This window comes from Pongo abelii, chromosome X, assembly GCF_028885655.2.
Source record: "Pongo abelii isolate AG06213 chromosome X, NHGRI_mPonAbe1-v2.0_pri, whole genome shotgun sequence".
NCBI classification, from domain to species: Eukaryota; Metazoa; Chordata; class Mammalia; order Primates; family Hominidae; genus Pongo; species Pongo abelii.
In genome coordinates this window covers 76,448,849-76,467,299 of record NC_072008.2, presented here as the reverse complement: position 1 = coordinate 76,467,299, position 18,451 = coordinate 76,448,849, and the positions used below count along the sequence as shown (strand labels likewise).

Below are 18,451 nucleotides of genomic sequence, written 5' to 3'. Positions count from 1 at the left end.
AGCTCTCTGCTCCTTTCCAAAGCTCTTGCCCTGCCTTTCTCTCATGTGTCCTTCCCAGCAACCTGGAGTACAGTAGCACGATCTCAGCTCACTGCAACCTCCACCTCCTGAGTTCAAGCAATTCTCCTGCCTCAGCCTCCTGAGTAGCTGGGACTACAGGCGTGTGCCAGCCTGGCTAATTTTTTGTCTTGTTTTGTTTTGTTTTTTGAGACGGAGTTTCACTCTTGTTGCCCAGGCTGGAGTGCAGTGGCATGATCTCGGCTTACTGCAACCTCCGCCTCCTGGGTTCAAGCAATTCTCCTGTCTCAGCCTCCCGAGTAGCTAGGATTACAGGCATGCGCCACCACACCCGGCTAATTTTTGTATTTTTAGTAGAGACAGGGTTTCTCCATGTTGGTCAGGCTGGTCTTGAACTCCTGACCTCAGGTGATCCGCCCGCCTTGGCCTCCCAAAGTGCTGGGATTACAGGCACGAGCCACCGTGCCCGGCCTGGACTTTTATCTTTCACATGCACCAGTAACATTTCAACATCTATTTAGAGCAGGGCTCCCCAACCCGTGGGCCATGGACCAGTACACTGGTCTGTGGCCTGTTAGGAACCAGGCTGGACAGCAGGAGGTAAACTGCAGGGGGAGGGAGCATTACTGCCTGAGCTCTGCCTCCTGTCAGATCAGCAGAGCACAAATCCTGTTGTGAACTGCGCATGGGAGGGATCTAGGTTGTGCATTGTTTATGAGAATCTAATGCCTGATGATCTGAGGTGGAACAGTTTCATCCCGAAACCATCCCCACTCCAGTCCGTGGAAAAATTGTCTTCCACGAAACCGGTCCCTGGTGCCAAAAAGGTTGGGGACTGCTGATTTAGAGGACTCACATTGGGTTGTCAACTTCTGCCATCACAAGATATTTCCAAAACTATCATCTATTTTCCCCATCATTTCATAAAGAAAAGGCCCTTTTGATACCAAAAAAAGGGGACAAATAACATGATTGCTGAATGTAAGACAGACCTTTAAATGGAACAAATGTGGTTTTCCGTGGTCAATTTTCTCATTTGCAGAAGCCCATGGAACTCAAACCTCTTCACAGGTCAGCACTGGGAAACTGTGGTCCCAGCTCCCATCCCTTTTCCACCACCATAGGTAGCTACTGGCCAAGTCCTGCTCATCCTAACTGGCCTGGTTTCTGGAATCCTTCCTGCTCCCTCCACTGGTACTGCTCCTGACCTCTGCCAGGCCCTCAGTTCCCTCTGGCCTGAACCCTGCAGGTGACAAGCTGTTTAGAGCAAGGAGAGTCACATCTGTCCACAGGAGGGGAAGGGCCTTGATGCCTTGCAAGTATGCATCATGTGAGTAGGTGTAAATTGAATTCCAGGCCCTAGCCTGGAGGCTTTGGTAGGGCAGTCTGGCTGAAAACTGGCCCCAAGACCATGGGCTAGCACTTGCTTCTCTCTCTCTCTCTCTCTTTTCTCTTCTCTCTTCTCTCTTCTTTCTCTCTGTCCCTCCACCCCTGCTTTCCAACTAGGGGAGAGAGAGAAAGAGGAAATTGCTTGGGAGAAGCAAATTACGGGCAGCCTTGCCCACTGGTAATGAGAAGAGGGTGACAGGGAGGGGAGAAGAGGGCAAAGGGGAGAGCTGAGGGCAGGTGGGGAGAGGAACTGTTCACCACTCTCCACCATAAAGTGACTGATGTGCTGTACCAAGGCTGCCTTACAGCTTTTCCTTAAGATCAAGAGGTTCCTATGGCCTCCTTCCCAACCCCATCCTCCTTCTTGCCCCAGAAGCAACTGCTTTTATGAATTTGTGGTATCTCCCGTCCCTGTTTTAAACCTTGAGAACAAACAGTGTTATCCAAAACAACATGGTATTGATTTTGCAGTGGTTTTTAGAGTTTATGTAAGTGGCATCAAACTATACATGGCATTCTGTAACTTGCTTCTTCTACCATGTGATCGTTGGCTTTTCTAGATGCATCCATGTTAAAATGTGTAGCTTTCGTTCATTTGTTTTTAACTGCATGAATATATCATAGCTTATTCACTTAAAAGAAACTGAAGACAGTGTTCATGAGTAGGAAAAGGAGAATCAGACAGCTGTGGGATCAATCCTCACGCCCACCTTTAATTGCCGTGTCTGGGGAAGGCCTGTCCCCTTTCTGAATCATCCATGCAGATAACCCCGCACTTCACAAGTGAGTGGTGTGGTTGAAATAAGGCAGTGTCGGAGAAAGCACCTAAAGCAATGTCTAGCACATAGCAAGTTCATTACTGGTAGTTCCCTTTCCTTTTCCCCACTGATTAGCAGGGAGGGGTGGTGGTAAAAAGCTAGATTTAGTGTAACGGCTTTTTAAAAAATATTTTAATTCCTTTTTTAAGAGACAGGGTCTCACTCTGTCACCAGGCTGGAGTACAATGGTACAATTATAGGTCAAGGCAGACTTGAACTCCCGGGCTCAAGCAATCCTCCTGTCTCAGGCTTCCAAGTAGTTAGGACTACAGGTACATGGCACCATGCCCGGCTGGCTTTTTTTATTTTTGGAAGAGATGGAGCCTCGCTATGTTGCCCAGGCTGGTCTCAAACTCTTGGCCTTAAGTGATCCTCTTGCCTCAGCCTCCCCAGTAGCTGGGATTACAGGAATGAGCCACTGCACCTGGCTGAAATTTTTAAGAAGGTGGATCTCCTCTGCAGACTTATTGCTCTACCCAGCCTTTACAGTCATGCAAAGATCAACTCAAGGCCAGGACAGATGAGTTCCAATCTATGGAGCACTGACCCTACCAGTGCAGGCAGCAGGGTTGCCCTTCACTTCTCAGCTGCATTGCTTCCTCTTCAGACCTCTCTTCTCAAAGGACCTGCCCCCAGCCAGTCATCCTCTGCCCAGCTTTTCTGGTCCCAAGCTTGTAGCCAGCTCCTCCAGAGAGATTTCACCCAGTCACGGAAACTCTGCGGTCTAAGGTTTAGGGAGGTCTGGTAGAGGTAACTCCCTGGAAGAGGCTGCTGCTGAGAACTGCCTGAAACTCCCACTTCCTCTGTGACTGCAGGTTTCCAACCACAAGCACCAAAGCAGAGGGGCAGGCAGCACACCACCCAGCAGCCAGAGCACCAGCCCAGCCATGGTCCTTGAGGTAAGTGCTGCTGGCCAGCCAGGCCAGGACAGAGTTCGAAGTGGAAAACCCGGGGCACTAGGGGAATGCCAGGGCTGGCCCACAGCCCAGGGTCACCACAGGGTTGGGTGAGTAGGTGGAGGCCACATGGGTTGTGGCAGAAACAGCACTGGGGAATTGGGAACCCAGCTTGGCCACTGACCCTGGGTGCCTATCCTCTCCTCTCCTCTCTGGCTTTGGTGTCTCGTCTGCAAAATGGGGGGCGGGGGGCAAGTAGACTCGAAGGTTCCCTTCAGGAGACTTGGAACTTTAACTCTTGCGTGCTGGATTGAATTGGCACTGGGGAGACCTGCAGGTCCGTAGTGCTGGGGGTGAGGGGATAAAGAAGATTCCTTCTCAAACTCAGTGGGGGATTCCCCTCGTGGACAGCTAAATGGCCGTGCAAGCATCAGTGTAGGGAGGGGGAAGGACTGGGCAGACCGCATGAATTTGGGGGGCGTGGTGACTTGTAGAGAGGCCACACGGGGGGGGGGGGCAGGAAGTTGGGGTCCCCGGACAAGGGCCGAGGAGGGAAGAGGAGGGTCAGTGACTGGAAAAGGGGATTGTGGAGAGGAGCTGGGGAGGAAGGTGGTTGAACTATGTGTTGGGGGTGGGGCACTGAGGACGCAAGGCAAGCCGTGAAGGGAGAGCAGAGAGAGAGAGGACAGTGGGCAGAGAGGGCTCTGGGCACTGGAGGGACGCTCTTCTTCCTGCCCAGGGGTCCCTGGGCCGATGGGATCACGCAGAAGAGTGCGAGAGAAGCAGCCTTTGAGAAGGGAAGTCACTATCCCAGAGCCCAGGCTGAGCGGATGGAGTTGAGGAAGTATGGCCCTGGAAGACTGGCGAGGACAGTTATAGGAGGAGCTGCTCGGAGTAAAACACAGACTAAATCAGACTCAATCACAAAAGAGTTCCTGCCAGGCCTTTACACAGCCCCTTCCTCCCCGTTCCCTCCCTCACAGGTGAGTGACCACCAAGTGCTAAATGACGCCGAGGTTGCCGCCCTCCTGGAGAACTTCAGCTCTTCCTATGACTACGGAGGAAACGAGAGCGACTTGTGCTGTACCTCTCCGCCCTGCCCACAGGACTTCAGCCTGAACTTCGACCGGGCCTTCCTGCCGGCCCTCTACAGCCTCCTCTTTCTGCTGGGGCTGCTGGGCAATGGCGCAGTGGCAGCCGTGCTGCTGAGCCGGCGGGCAGCCCTGAGCAGCACCGACACCTTCCTGCTCCACCTAGCTGTAGCAGACACGCTGCTGGTGCTGACACTCCCGCTCTGGGCAGTGGACGCTGCTGTCCAGTGGGTCTTTGGCTCTGGCCTCTGCAAAGTGGCAGGTGCCCTCTTCAACATCAACTTCTACGCAGGGGCCCTCCTGCTGGCCTGCATCAGCTTTGACCGCTACCTGAACATAGTGCATGCCACCCAGCTCTACCGCCGGGGGCCCCCGGCCCGCGTGACCCTCACCTGCCTGGCTGTCTGGGGGCTCTGCCTGCTTTTCGCCCTCCCAGACTTCATCTTCCTGTCGGCCCACCACGACGAGCGCCTCAAAGCCACCCACTGCCAATACAACTTCCCACAGGTGGGCCGCACGGCTCTGCGGGTGCTGCAGCTGGTGGCTGGCTTTCTGCTGCCCCTGCTGGTCATGGCCTACTGCTATGCCCACATCCTGGCCGTGCTGCTGGTCTCCAGGGGCCAGCGGCGCCTGCGGGCCATGCGGCTGGTGGTGGTGGTCGTGGTGGCCTTTGCCCTCTGCTGGACCCCCTATCACCTGGTGGTGCTGGTGGACATCCTCATGGACCTGGGCGCTTTGGCTCGCAACTGTGGCCGAGAAAGCAGGGTAGACGTGGCCAAGTCGGTCACCTCAGGCCTGGGCTACATGCACTGCTGCCTCAACCCGCTGCTCTATGCCTTTGTAGGGGTCAAGTTCCGGGAGCGGATGTGGATGCTGCTCTTGCGCCTGGGCTGCCCCAACCAGAGAGGGCTCCAGAGGCAGCCATCGTCTTCCCGCCGGGATTCATCCTGGTCTGAGACCTCAGAGGCCTCCTACTCGGGCTTGTGAGGCCGGAATCCAGGCTCCTCTTTCGCCCACAGTCTGACTTCCCCGCATTCCAGGCTCCTCCCTCCCTCTGCCGGCTCTGGCTCTGGCTCTCCCCATATCCTCGCTCCCGGGACTCACTGGCAGCCCCAGCACCACCAGGTCTCCGGGGAAGCCATCCTCCCAGCTCTGAGGACTGCACCATTGCTGCTCCTTAGCTGTCAAGCCCCATCCTGCCGCCCGAGGTGGCTGCCTGGAGCCCCACTGCCCTTCTCATTTGGAAACTAAAACTTCACCTTCCCCAAGTGCGGGGAGTACAAGGCATGGCATAGAGGGCGCTGCCCCATGAAGCCACAGCCCAGGCCTCCAGCCCAGCAGTGACTGTGGCCATGGTGCCCAAGACCTCTGTATTTGCTCTTTTATTTTTATGTCTAAAATCCTGCTTAAAACTTTTCAATAAACAAGATCGTCAGGACCAGGGCATGTTCGTGCATCGTTACAGTCAGCCCACCTGGGCTCCAGGGGCACTTCCTGGTTCTCCCTGCCTGGCCCTGGGTCTGTGCCAGCCCATCCTGCCTTCATCAATGTCTGTCTGCAGCTTTGTCTCTGCCCTCGTGGGCACTCCTGTTCTACTCACAGGGAAACACCCAAGTACATGGGTGCAGAGTGAGCAGTTAGGCAGCTGGTTGGCATAATTGGGGAAGGGGCCATCAGACATGAACATGAGAGCTCTGCACTCCGGCAGCTCAGGACAGGAGGCAAGATGTGTGCGAAACTAGCGAAACCCAGCAGCCTGGGCCATGGGGCAAATAAGTGGCACAGTGAACCCAGAGCTCAGGGCACTGAAGGCTGGAGCCATTTGGGAAGGCTTCTTGAAGACTTAAAGGGCAAATAGTACTTCCAGGCATAAGGGAGGGCAGTAGCAACGGTGGGAAGGCTGAAAGTAAGACTGGAAGGTAATTTGGGATCAGGCGATGGTATTGGAGACCAGTCAGAAGGCCCTACTGGTTTTTCAGGTGAGTGATACAAGCGCTTACTAGGGAAATGGCTGTGGGCTTGAAGAAAAGCAAGGCCAGATGACTTGCCAACAGTCATTAGCACACAGCCACCTGGAGGCGGGCTGTGGGGAGCATTTTTCCAGGGCTATCAATGAGGCTGAAGTGAGGGAAAGAAATAACTGGGGTTTCCCAGAAAGGCAAGTGACAGGGCTGAGTTAAAACAGAAGGTGACAAGGTGGGTCTACTACACTATCAGTGTCCCCTAATTAAGTCACCAATGTGCTAGGATCATTTCACAGGCCAGCTGCGCCCCTGCTGAAACTGCAGAAACTGCCAGAGGTGGGAATGGGGAGGAAGAATCTGAAGAGTTACCTGGGGAAGCTCATCCCACCACATAAACACACCATCCCGCTTTGTGGCCACTAGACACTCCAAGCTTTTACAAAATGAAGAAAGGAAGGGAAATGACAGAACGCACCCTGCCTAGAAAAAGTATCAGGGTAGTCAAGATGCTTGTGGCCGGCTGAAAACGTGGCGCCCAAGATGTCCCCGGGCTAACCCCCAGAGCTTGTGACTATGTTACCTTAGATGGCAAAAGGGAATTGAGGTTGCCAATCAGCTGACTTGAAGAAGAGGCTCCTGGATTATCCAGGTGGGCCCAAAGTAACCACAGGGGTCCTTTAAAAGTGAAAGAGGCGCCGGGAGCAGTGGCTCACACCTTAAATCCCAGCACTTTGGGAGACTGAGGCAGGCGGATCACTTGAGGTCGGGAGTTCGAGACCAGCCTAGCCAGCATGGCTAAACCCCGTCTCTAATAAAAACACAAAAATTAGCTGAGCACAGTGGTGCATGCCTGTAATCCCAGCTACTCAGGAGGCTAAGGCAGGAGAATCACTTGAACCCAGGAGGCGGAGGTTAAAGTGAACCGAGATCGCACTACTGCACTCCAGCCTGGGCGACAGTGAGACTCCATCTCATGAAAATAAATAAATAAATAAAAATAAAAGTGAAAGAGAGAGGCAGCAGGGGAGTCAGAGAGGGAGCTGTTGCTGCCTCTGGAGGACGGGACCATGAACCCAGGAAATGTGAGCAGCCTCTAAAAGGCAGAAAAGGCTGGGTGAAGTGGCTCACGACTATAATGCTAGCACTTTGGGAAGCCAAGGCGTGTGGATCACTCGAGGTCAGGAATTCCAGACCAGCCTGGCCAACACGGTGAAACCCTGTCTCTACTAAAACTACAAAAATTAGCCGGGCATGGTGGCAGGTGCCTGTAATCGCAGCTACTCGGGAGGCTGAGGCAGGAGAATCACTTGAAAGCAGGAGGCAGAGGTTGCAGTGAGCCAAGATCGTGCCACTGCACTCCAGCCTGGGTGACAGAGGAAGACTCTGTCTCAAAAAAACCAGAAAGGAAAATACAAGGCAACAGATTCTCCCCCAGAGCCTCCAGGAAGGTACACAGCCCTGTCAACACCCTGATTTTAGCCCAGTGACACCGGTGATGAACTATCTGACCTCCAGAACTGTAAATGTGTGTTGTTTTAAGCCACTATGCTTGTGGTAATTTGTTGTGGCAACCATAGGAAATGAATACAACGTGGATCCCAAACCGCATCCTGAATCACTCCAAGAAGTAGGGAGGCTGCTAAGTCCTTATGGGCAGTCACAGAAATCCAGAGAGAAACACGGAGTGTGGCACGCTCCTCTAGATGAGTCCTGGAGGGCTTCAGATGTTCGGAGTTTTGGACAAAAGACCAGAGGGTCTGTTCTGCTCTAGGTGCAGGGATTCAATGAACAGACTTTGCTAACAAGCGAGATGCAGAAAACTTTTATTTTTTGATTACATGGCTCAGATAGTTTCAATCAATACCATCAGCAACGAATTTTATGAAACACGTTTGACTTTCCTGTCTACATAGATGTCACAGTAGCCCTGGTGTTTAAGTGTTGCCTCTCAAACTTGTCCTCTTTCTAGCATTCTCCTCTCTCTCAACCTGCCACTCTTGAAAACTCACTTTTCTTTTGCATTTTGTCCTACATGTGAAAAATATGGAACTCAAGTAAGACCCAAGGTAGATCCCAAGGGCTTCAGAAATACCCTGTTAAGGGCACAGAATGGTTAGCAATAGAGTCCCTGGTTAAGGTCAATCATCGTTAATAACATGAATCTTAAATTCTAATATTACTTACTTAACAGTACCTAAATTCTAATATTCCTAACTTCACTAAACAAACTTTTCTAAAACTTCTTACCAGTAAAGGATATAGCTCACATGAATATACTCTCAGATAACCTTAAGAATTCTTCATTGCCTTGTAATTCCTGCCAAGTGTTTTTATCACATCCCCAAGGCTAATCCTAGCCATCTCCTGCATAACTTTTCTATAATACTTCTGCACATACACAGCAAATGGTCACACGTGGGGCACAAGACGGGTCCCATCTTTCTGAGTTGATGGCACCATGACCAGAGACCCCTTGCATTTGGCACAGGTGAAGCGGCTGGTGTCCAACGATTTGGTGTAGCGGCCAATCCTGGGAAGGAATGGAACAACACACAACAAAATAATCAGTCACTGCACCTCAGCATCAGCTCTGAGATGTTGGCCTTGGGCCCAAAGCAATAATTTTCTCTGGGTTGTCAGAGACCCGGGCACCAAGTGGCAGCAGTGGTCAGGCCGGCTCAAATTATGGAAGAGAAAGGAGAAAGAGAACGTGGAAAGGAGGAGAGAGGTTCTCCTCCTCAGTTCAGACAGCCATCTACTTAAAAAATCACTGAAGAGCCACTTGGAGGCCCCAGCGAAACGTAACTGGGAAAAGTCTGAGAAGAGTCTTACCTCGTTTTGCACCCAGTACATTCATAATGGACCTTGTAGTTAATCTTATAGTTATGGCAACGGGTGACCCTGGGCAGCTCCGGGTGTATCCTGTTGGATTTCCTGGCATAATACTTCCATGTGTCACCATGAGAATCATGGATACCATCAATCAGCCAGGAGGCAGCATGGCACATTTCATGGATCAAGGTATCCCGGATTCGGTCTTGAAAGAAGAATGAAAAGAAATTGTGAGCACTAAAACCAATCCTTTTTTTTTTTTTTAAGTAGAGATGGGGTTTCGCCATGTTGGCCAGGCTGGTCCCAAACTCCTGACCTCAGGTGATCCACCCACCTCGGCCTCCCTAAGTGCTGGGATTACAGGCGTGAGCCACCACACCCAGCCCCAATCCTCTTCTTATCTGCTACCCAACAACCCCTCGACTTTCAGCGCCACCAGACACAAGGCTATCTTAAAGAAGCACATGCAGGCAAGCACGAGTGTTACCTTCCCAGGATTCTCAAAGTTAATAGTGAACCTACTTCAACCCGACATTGTTTATGGCAAAGAGCCTTCAGTGAGCAGCTCCAACATGCTCATTTTTTTGTGAGGCACTACTAGAAAAACATCAGGACAAGATCTAGTTTCTGCCCTCCAGGAACAGAGGTGGACAGGGTGGGGAGCAATCGCTATGGCCGTGGGATTTGGTTAGGAGAAGCTCCATGGTGAAATTGAGATCTCAGGGTTTCTTACTAATTGATTGAATTTGCAAAGTTAGAAAGGCCATTCTGGGTGTGGCAAAACATGAGTATGTGGCACATTTTTAAAAACATTTTAGAGACTGAGTCTCGCTATGTTGCCCAGGCTGGAGTGAAACTGCTATTCACAGGTGTGATCATAGTGTACTACGGCCTCAAACTCCTGGGCTCAAGCGAGCCTCTCACCTCAGCCTCCCAAATAGCTGGGACTACAGATGTGTGCCACCACACCCAGCCTGTGGTATGTTTTGAAGGCCAGTGTGAAGAGAGCCTGTCTGGGGCATGGGCTAGTGGTAGAATACTGAGAGACAAGATTGGCCAAGCCAAACAGGAGCAGATTACAATGGCCTCAAAAGCCAGGCTCCAGGCCTTGAAAAGCCCTGGTTTCTCAGCAGGAAAGCAATGTAGTGGCATATGGGAGATCAAATGGAGCAGGGATGAGGGGCTGTCCTTGGATGGAGGCACAGATAGAGAAGGAATGGTGAGCTACCGTGAAGGAAGATTTGGTGATTGGCTAGACAGAGGGGACCTTGAACCTCAGCTCCTGAGAGAAGGAAGATGCCACTGCTGGCAAAGGGGAAATGCAGAGAGAAAGGCAGGCCTGGTATAAAGATCGATAGGTTTGATTCACAGGGATGGTGAGACATCCAATAACTATGTCCTCTAAGCAACACACAGCATGCCTGCCCACCCAAGAATGACAGTTCGAGCTGTGACACAGGCTACCAACTAGGAGTAATTTCACAGGCACGGTGTCAGAAAGAAAGAGCATGGTGGTGAAGCTGCCACACTCCTGCCATCACCTGCAGAGTCGCAGACTTTCAAGCTAATCTGGATCTTGGCAAAGCGCTGCCTCTTTGGGTACCACATCTCACCAGTGCTGCATAAGCCAGCAGTTTTCACCATCTTGTTATTCCAGCCTATGGGTAGTTTCTCTGGCAGCTGAGAATGAAACGCAAATGAAAGGAATCAGAAAGCTGTTTTGGTTTTTTTTGTTTTTTTGTTTTTGAGAAGGAGTTTTAGCTCTTGTTGCCCAGGCTGGAGTGCAATGGCGCAAACTCAGCCCACTGCAACCTCTGCTTCCCAGGTTCAAGTGATTCTCCTGCCTCCGCCTCCCAAGTAGCTGGGATTACAGGCATGCGCCACCACACCCAGCTAATTTTTCGTATTTAGTAGACACAGGGTTTCACCATGTTGGTCAGGCTGGTCTCGAACTCCTGACCTCAGGTGATCCACCTGCCTTGGTCTCCCAAAGTGCTGGGATTACAAGAGTGAGCCACCACGCCGGGCCCAGAAAGCAGTTTTAAGCAGACCAGAAAATATTAACTCCAGAGTTTTTTACCCTCTAATAAAAAGGAAAAGGAACCTTCTCCCCCAGGTTCTTGGCTCAGAGCAAGTTTGAGAAGAAGTTTATTCAAAGAATACACAAATCAAAACATTCTGAGGAGAATAAAAGCCACATTGACGTCTGGGTAAAGACAACAAACAGGCAATCAGGACACAAGGGAGACTGATAGAACACGTGAGTGCAGGACTTGGGTCTCTTGTCCTTAGGGCAGCCAAGGAGAGAAGGACAACCCTGCTGAGGTGGGCGAGGCTGGACTGAAAATGCAACTCAGAACACTTCAGTTTCCACCCATCTGATGTGACACCACTGTCATCCAGAAGGGCATCAAAGGCTGGGGAACCTTTAGGAATATGTAAGAACTTCCCTCCATAAAGTCTTGTCACCAGAGATGATAAAGTCTGAAAAATCTAATGACCAATAGGTCTCTCTGCCTCCAGATTTTCTCCAATCCAGTCCATACCCACAGGTTAGTGTCAGGTTAATTTCTTTCAGCAGGTTAATTTCATTCACTCCCTGATGCACCCCATCCCTGTGCAGTGGTGCCTACTGATGTAAATTTCACCTCCTCCAACCTGATTCCCAAGGCCCTCCAGTATCCAGTCCTACACTATCAAAAAATAAGAGCTTACTATGTCCTAGGCCCTGTTCTAGGCACTGCATGTGTATTAACTTATGTAAGCGTAACAATAATCCTATGAGGTAATACGTACCGTGTTGTCCCCATTTTACAGATGAAGAAACTGAGGCAAACTGAAGTCAAGTAACTTGTTCAAGGTCATACAGCTCTTTTCCATTATCCTTCCACAAGAATCCTCTCTTCCTGATTGTCGAGCCTCAACTCTCCCTCTCCCCCATCCTGTTTGCCACTTACCATCCTTTAAGAAGCAGAGTCTCACTTCCTCCAGGTAATCTTACTTCCTGGCTGTTGAGGCTCTCAGTGATTTCTCCCTCTGCTGATTTCCTGTGGTAACAGCCATCTGTCCTGTACATTATAACTCATACACATTCTCTATTGCTTTCACCTGTACCAGGGCTCATCTCCCGACCTCAACTGCCTCTGCTCAAGGGCAGGAAGCATACATGGTTAGCACACCTCACAGCACCAAGAGTACTGGTGTATAGCAGGTGCTCAATCAGTGCTCATTCATTGATCCTACCTTTTTATCACAGACGGATCTGTTAAACAGGTCGTAGATTCTCTGAACCAATTCATCCTTATTTCGCTGTAAATTTTTTCCAGAGTATTTCTTTGACTTTTCAAGGTCTTGCAAGAAACATCCAGGGACTTTGCACTTAGGAGTCCTGCAAAGATAAATTCAACTGAGGTTTATGTAGCTAAAGAGAGAGAAGGAATGCACACGTAAGCATCTTGTCAAGAGACCCTGAAAACCTGTCGCTCCCTCTTCCATCCAGCTCCTTAGATGAGGGCATTTCCCAAGCCTTCATTTGTAGCCTTTTCTCTTCTCTCTTTGCAACCCTCAGAGGTGTAAAGCCCATGGTTTCAACCTCAACGAGACTTATCCCCACATCTGTATCTGCACTCTGGAGCTCTCTCCTGAGACCTAGTTCTGAATTTACAATTGCCCAGTGCAAACTTCCAACTGATTAACATGAATGTATCTCCAGCTAAACGTGTGTTCAGTTATCAAACGTGTTACAATTGGCTGAAAAACCTCAAAGACATTTTAAAATTCCTCTTCTTGGCTGGGTGCGGTGGCTCACTCCTGTAATCCTGGCACTTTGGGAGGCCGAGGCAGGCGGATCACAAGGTCAGGAGATCGAGACCATCCTGGCTAACACGGTGAAACCCCGTCTCTATTAAAAATACAAAAAATTAGCTGGGCGTGATGGTGGGTGCCTGTAGTCCCAGCTACTCGGGAGGCTGAGGCAGGAGAACGGTGTGAATCCAGCAGGCGGAGCTTGCAGTGAGCCGAGATCGCGCCACTGCACTCCAGCCTCGGCGACAGTGCAAGACTCCATCTTAAAAAATAAAATAAAATTCCTTTTCTCTCTTTATTGGGCACAGAGACAGACTATCTTCTTCACACTGTCTCTTCCAGCCAGCCTCTCCTTTCCATCCCCCTGGTTCCTACTTTAGTTCAAGTTCTTGTCCTACCCTTTATGCCTAGATATGAGAACACTCCAGTGTTCCTTACCTCCAGGCTCTTTTCTCTTCTCATCCAGTCACACACACCCCTCCAGATTCATTTTCACAGGCCATGCTCCAATTAATGTCCCCCTCTGGTTTTTCACTGACTGCCTGGCCTGACATTCATGGCCAGGGTCAACCCTGTTGAAAGCTCTATTCCCAGCTACCACTGCCACTCTAGCCAAAGTGGGCAATTTAAATGTTCCCTGGACACAAATTGCAATTTCCCGCATTTGTGCCTTGGTACAGTCTATTTTCCCATGGCTTACAAGGACTACATCTCCACCTCTACTGAGAATAACTTTCTGTGTAGCACTTTATCATTTGCAAAGAACTTCTTTTTGCATTGTCATATTTAATCCTCACAACCGCCCTTCAAAGAAGCTGTTACTATTTTTACGATCTCCACTGGGCTCAGGGGTAAAGTGACCTGCCCAAAGGTCACAGAGACAGTGACTCTCCTGATCCAAATCTCATGGTCTTTTGATTAAACCACAATCGCTACCCCATCTTTCAAGGCCTAATTCAAATGGCACAAAGAATAATGCTGAACACATAAAGGACTCACGCCGTAATAACTACCATTTAAACAGAAGCATTTTTATCTTAGCTGGAACAGTCCACTAAGTCCAGAGATGAGCCCAAAGAGCTGGAAAGACAAAATGGGAGCAAATGCAGCAAGTTTCTGACTTAATAGAACTCCTAAGACTAAGATTTTGCCAGAACACTTATTAACCCTTAAGTCACAAACTAAACCCTACGTGAGGAAGTTGGACTGCAGAGGGGGGATGTACCAGACAAGACAGAGGTTACAGAAGGTTCTTCATCCCAAGCCTGAAATGGCGGACTCAAACATTTCTGCCTCCAGTTACTTAGGTCTGAAAGCAAATTTACATCAGTATTTAAGGTGGCAGATGCAAACCTGAACCCTCTGCAGACTTTGGCAGAGCCCGGACCCCTGTGTGTTTGTGCTCACAGAACGCTGGCCTTGTGGCTTAGCATACTTTCACCTCAAGGCCTGTGGCTCTTTACTGCAGGCTGAGCACCTTCACATCAGAGGAACCGACAAGACCCCAAACTGGGTACATCAGACACCATGACCAGCAAGCAGCCTACACAGGAACAATGCTAAGCATAACAGGAAGCCTCCAGACTGACACAGGAAGTGCTAAACAACAGTTAAGAGGCCAAACAGGCTAGCCTCCTTTGGATAATGCAGACTGACAATGACACCAAGGGACAGCTTTTCCCTTCTTTTGTCACGCTGTAGCAAAGCAACCTGGGAGTTACCCAAGACACACGTCCCTGGAGGCAAAGCAGCTTAAATATGTAGTTACGAGTCTGGAGCAGAAACCTTGCTGAAAGGGGATCCAGCTAATAGAGCACTTGGCAAGCTGCTACCGGCTGCCTCAGCCAGCGCAGAAACAGAGAGCCCTTCTGCTCAGGTCCGGGGTAACCTGGTGCCCCTATGCCTGACACATCAGTCTTTTTCCCCTCCCTTAAGATATACTTATTGTCCCCAAATACTCATTAAAAAATAACATATAGTCCTTCAAATACATTCCTTGTCTTGTGAGACAATTCAGATGTGAGTATACATTACTCTTCAATGAAAGTGAAAACAAAGAAAATTATGCTTACTATATCAAATTTTTAAGGGAAGAACTAACCCATTCCTGGAATCTAAATAAGAAAATATATTAATTTTTTGCCTTAAGTATTAACATGTCTTTGGTCTACAGGATCAGTGGTTGTTTTCAGTATCAACTATATATAGCTTAATAAAAATAAAGGAATGATAAGCAATCCATTTCATCCTAACATTTAAGCTTAAAAATTCATACAGATATACATAGTAGTAAGAGTAACTGGGTTCAGCCAAAGCACTAGAAAAACCTGGAAGACAATCTTGACCACTCTCCCTCCAATTCCAACAGATCAATGTGTTGCTTCCGCCTTCTCACCACTTCCAGTGCCTTTCCCTTGGTTTAGCGCAAACTGGTGGCCATGAGGCTGTATCCAGCCTGAAAAAAAGTGTCTTGTTTGGCTACACATTGTTCTTTGATCTGAGTTGAAGGACATAGGCAATCTCAGAGGCCAGAGCTGCTGTGGGTGCAGAAAGGCCCCCTCCACCCAGGTAACTGCAGGCACCTTGGCGGAGAGCCCATGCCCAGCCTCAGAGAGTGGGGAAAGAAGGGAGGAAGGAGCCAGTGGGTGGTATTCTCCCTTGCTTGGGCCCTCCTCCTCAAGGACAGAAACCTTGTCCCCCAGTCCCATCCCAGCCAGACTCCATCCCCTTGCAGACCACCCCCACCCAAGTGCCCAGTGGACTGCCCAGTGTGACAGCTGTGCAATAGATTCCTGTTCAACTGAACGCGAGCAGTACATACCTAGTCTTGCGTTTTTCAACTTTTGCCGCACCAGGTTTCTTCTTTGAAGGCCCACGCTTCTTATGTCCTTTACCAGATGAAAAAATAATAGGTTACTTGTACCCCGACAATTGGTACCATCAAGAGACCAACAGAAAGGTAAACCCAAAAGGAGCCCTCACAGCCAAGCCCAGTGCAACATCTCTAAACAAAACTGTCTGAAGTGGCATACTGCTGCCTTCATCACCAACGATCTCACCCACGTGAATCACAGAGCTGCCAGCAGCATGAGCTGGGCAGGATTCTGTCACAGGCACCAAGGACTATGAGGGTCCAGGAGTGTGCCCTTAGAAGCTAGGTGGTGTGGGCAACTGAAGCGTGCACAGTTGAAGGGGTGGTATGGTACAGCTCACACACCTGCTCCGATGAGTGGCTCATATTCTAGGCAGCACCTTCACTCAGTGTGCAGGGCAAGGCAGATCTTTGTGCCTTGGCCTAGGACCCATCCTGCCAGCTGCTCTAGCTAAAGGCTTATGTATCAATAGTCAGTGTCATTCATATATCTAAAAAATTTATTGAACCTCTATCACGTGCCAAGCACCAGGCCAAATCCTGAGAGAGACTAAAAGATGAGGACGAGTCCTCCCACGAAGAGGCTCACAGTCTACCGGGACGGGGTAGGGAAGGGGACAGACTCAGGAACGTATTCTAACAATGTGACTAGTGCTTTGGTAGAGATGGGCTCTAGAATTTTGGTAACCCAGGAGACAGGAGCCACCCTGACTCACGGCTTCATAGAGAAAGGGATAATTTCCTAAGAAAAATAAGATATCCTCAGAACAGAAGGTTCAGGGAGACAGCGCTCTAGGCTACTGAACAGCAAATACTAAGATACAGGAGCATGAGAAAGATGTGGGCATTCCTCCCCTGTTCCCAGAACCATCCTTGCACTGGGATGGATGCCTCCTTGGGCCACAGGGAAGTTGCTGAAATGGCACAGGGTTGAAAGGGAGGACAGGCAGACTGGATAACACAGGCACATTTGGCAGGCAAGGCACATTCAGTGGGACAGGCATACTTGGCATGACTGGCTTACCAAGTGTCACAGATACATTTCTGGTTTTTGCCTTCCTCTTCCTCAGTGGCTCCACTATATTTTCAGTCTTTGTCTGCCTTTTCCTCAGTGGCTCCACAATAGTTTTGGTTTTTGCCTTCTGTTGTTTTAGCGGCTCCACAATAGTTTTGGTTTTTGACTTCCTTTTCCCTGATTGTTCCACCACAGGTGCAGGCTCTTCCTCAGTTGGCAGCTTTCTCTCTGAAACTTCAAGGTTAGCCTCAGGATCACTTGGTGGTTCGCTGAGATTCTCACCAAGATCCTGCTCACCAGCATCATCAGATGAATCGTGCTGGGAGGCAGCAGCAGCAGCCTCATCCAGCTCTTCTTCATCTGAGGCAATTTGGCCTTCATTACACAAATCTTCTGCCGGCACAGGAACTTCCAAATCATCACTGTTGTCGTCGGGAACATCCGAATCATCACTGTTGTCGTCGGGAGCTTCCGAATCATCACGGTTGTCGTCGGGAGCTTCCGAATCATCACTGTTGTCGTCGGGAACATCCGAATCATCACTCTTGTCGTCGGGAACATCCGAATCATCACTGTTGTCTTCGGAAACATCCGAATCATCACTGTTGTCTTCGGAAACATCCGAATCATCACTGTTGTCGTCAGGAACATCTGAATCATCACTGCTGTCGTCGGGAGCTTCCGAATCATCGCCGTTGTCGTCGGGAGCTTCCGAATCATCGCCGTTGTCGTCGGGAGCTTCCGAATCATCGCCGTTGTCGCCGGGAGCTTCCGAATCATCACTGTTGTCGTCGGGAGCTTCTGAATCATCACGGTTGTCATCGGGAACTTCCAAATCATTACCGTTGTCGTCGTCATTGTCATCATCACTAATAACTATTGGAGGTTCCTGGATGGCAGGCTTCACATGACAACACTCCAGACTCTCATCTGAAATTCAAGAGACACAATCATATGTAAATATACTCCCTCCACCACCTCCTTTATAGTCTAAATTTCAGCAGATTATTTAGCACAAATTAAACAAGACAGGAACTGTGACATTTTCAGTAGCAGTTAAGAATCGGTTATTTTAAAGGAGACACCAACAAATGGAAAGATTCCATGTTCATGGATTGGAAGAATCAATATTGTTAAAATGTCCATACTGCCTAAAGAAATGTACAGATTCAATGCAATCCCTATCAAAATACCAATGACATTCTTCACAGAACTAGAAAAAACTATCCTAAAATTTATATGGAACCATGAAAGGCCCAGAATAGCCAAAGTTATCCTGAGCAAAAAGAACAAAGTGGAGGAATCACATAACCTGACTTCAAATTACACTACAGAGCTATAGTAACCAAGACAGCATGGTACTGGCATAAAAACAGACAACATAGGCCAATGGAATAGAATAGAGAACCCAGAAACAAATCCACACACCTACAGCAAACTCATTTTAGAAAAAGGTGCCAAGAACATACACTGGCGAAAAGGAAGTCTCCTCAATAAATGGTGCTGGGAAACCTGGATATCCATATGCAAAAGAATGAATCTAGACTCCTATCTCTTGCTATACAAAAATCAAATCAAAATGGATTAAAGACATAAATCTAAGACCTCAAACTATGAAACTACTACAAGAAAACATTGAGGAAAATCTCCAGGACATCAGTCTGGGCAAAAATTTCTTGAGCAATACCCCACGAGCACTGGCAACCAAAGCAAAAATGGACAAATGGGATCACATTAAGTTAAAAAGCTTCT

At 49.3% G+C, this 18,451-nt stretch overlaps 2 protein-coding genes across 4 annotated transcripts in view; one reads left to right on the top strand and one right to left on the bottom strand.

Annotated features, from left to right (window-relative positions):
• Positions 1-3,050: 3,050 nt before the first annotated feature.
• On the top strand, positions 3,051-5,650 carry CXCR3 (C-X-C motif chemokine receptor 3). The gene is made up of 2 exons (XM_002831789.3): positions 3,051-3,124; positions 4,105-5,650. The coding sequence occupies exons 1-2, from the start codon at positions 3,113-3,115 to the stop codon at positions 5,197-5,199; spliced, it is 1,107 nt and encodes a 368-aa protein (XP_002831835.3). The 5' UTR covers positions 3,051-3,112; the 3' UTR covers positions 5,200-5,650.
• A 2,332-nt stretch (positions 5,651-7,982) lies between these two features.
• GCNA (germ cell nuclear acidic peptidase) overlaps positions 7,983-18,451 on the bottom strand; it is a 35,405-nt gene continuing 24,936 nt past the window's right edge. For all 3 annotated transcript variants that reach the window (XM_024241167.3, XM_024241166.3, XM_054544704.2), the window contains exons 8-13: positions 16,709-17,629; positions 15,634-15,700; positions 12,252-12,396; positions 10,550-10,688; positions 9,009-9,213; positions 7,983-8,706 (exon numbers count right to left, since the gene is read on the bottom strand). In XM_024241167.3, coding sequence (XP_024096935.2) covers positions 8,586-8,706; positions 9,009-9,213; positions 10,550-10,688; positions 12,252-12,396; positions 15,634-15,700; positions 16,709-17,629 — 1,598 coding nt within the window. In that variant the 3' untranslated portion in view covers positions 7,983-8,585. The remainder of the gene's footprint in view (positions 8,707-9,008; positions 9,214-10,549; positions 10,689-12,251; positions 12,397-15,633; positions 15,701-16,708; positions 17,630-18,451) is intronic.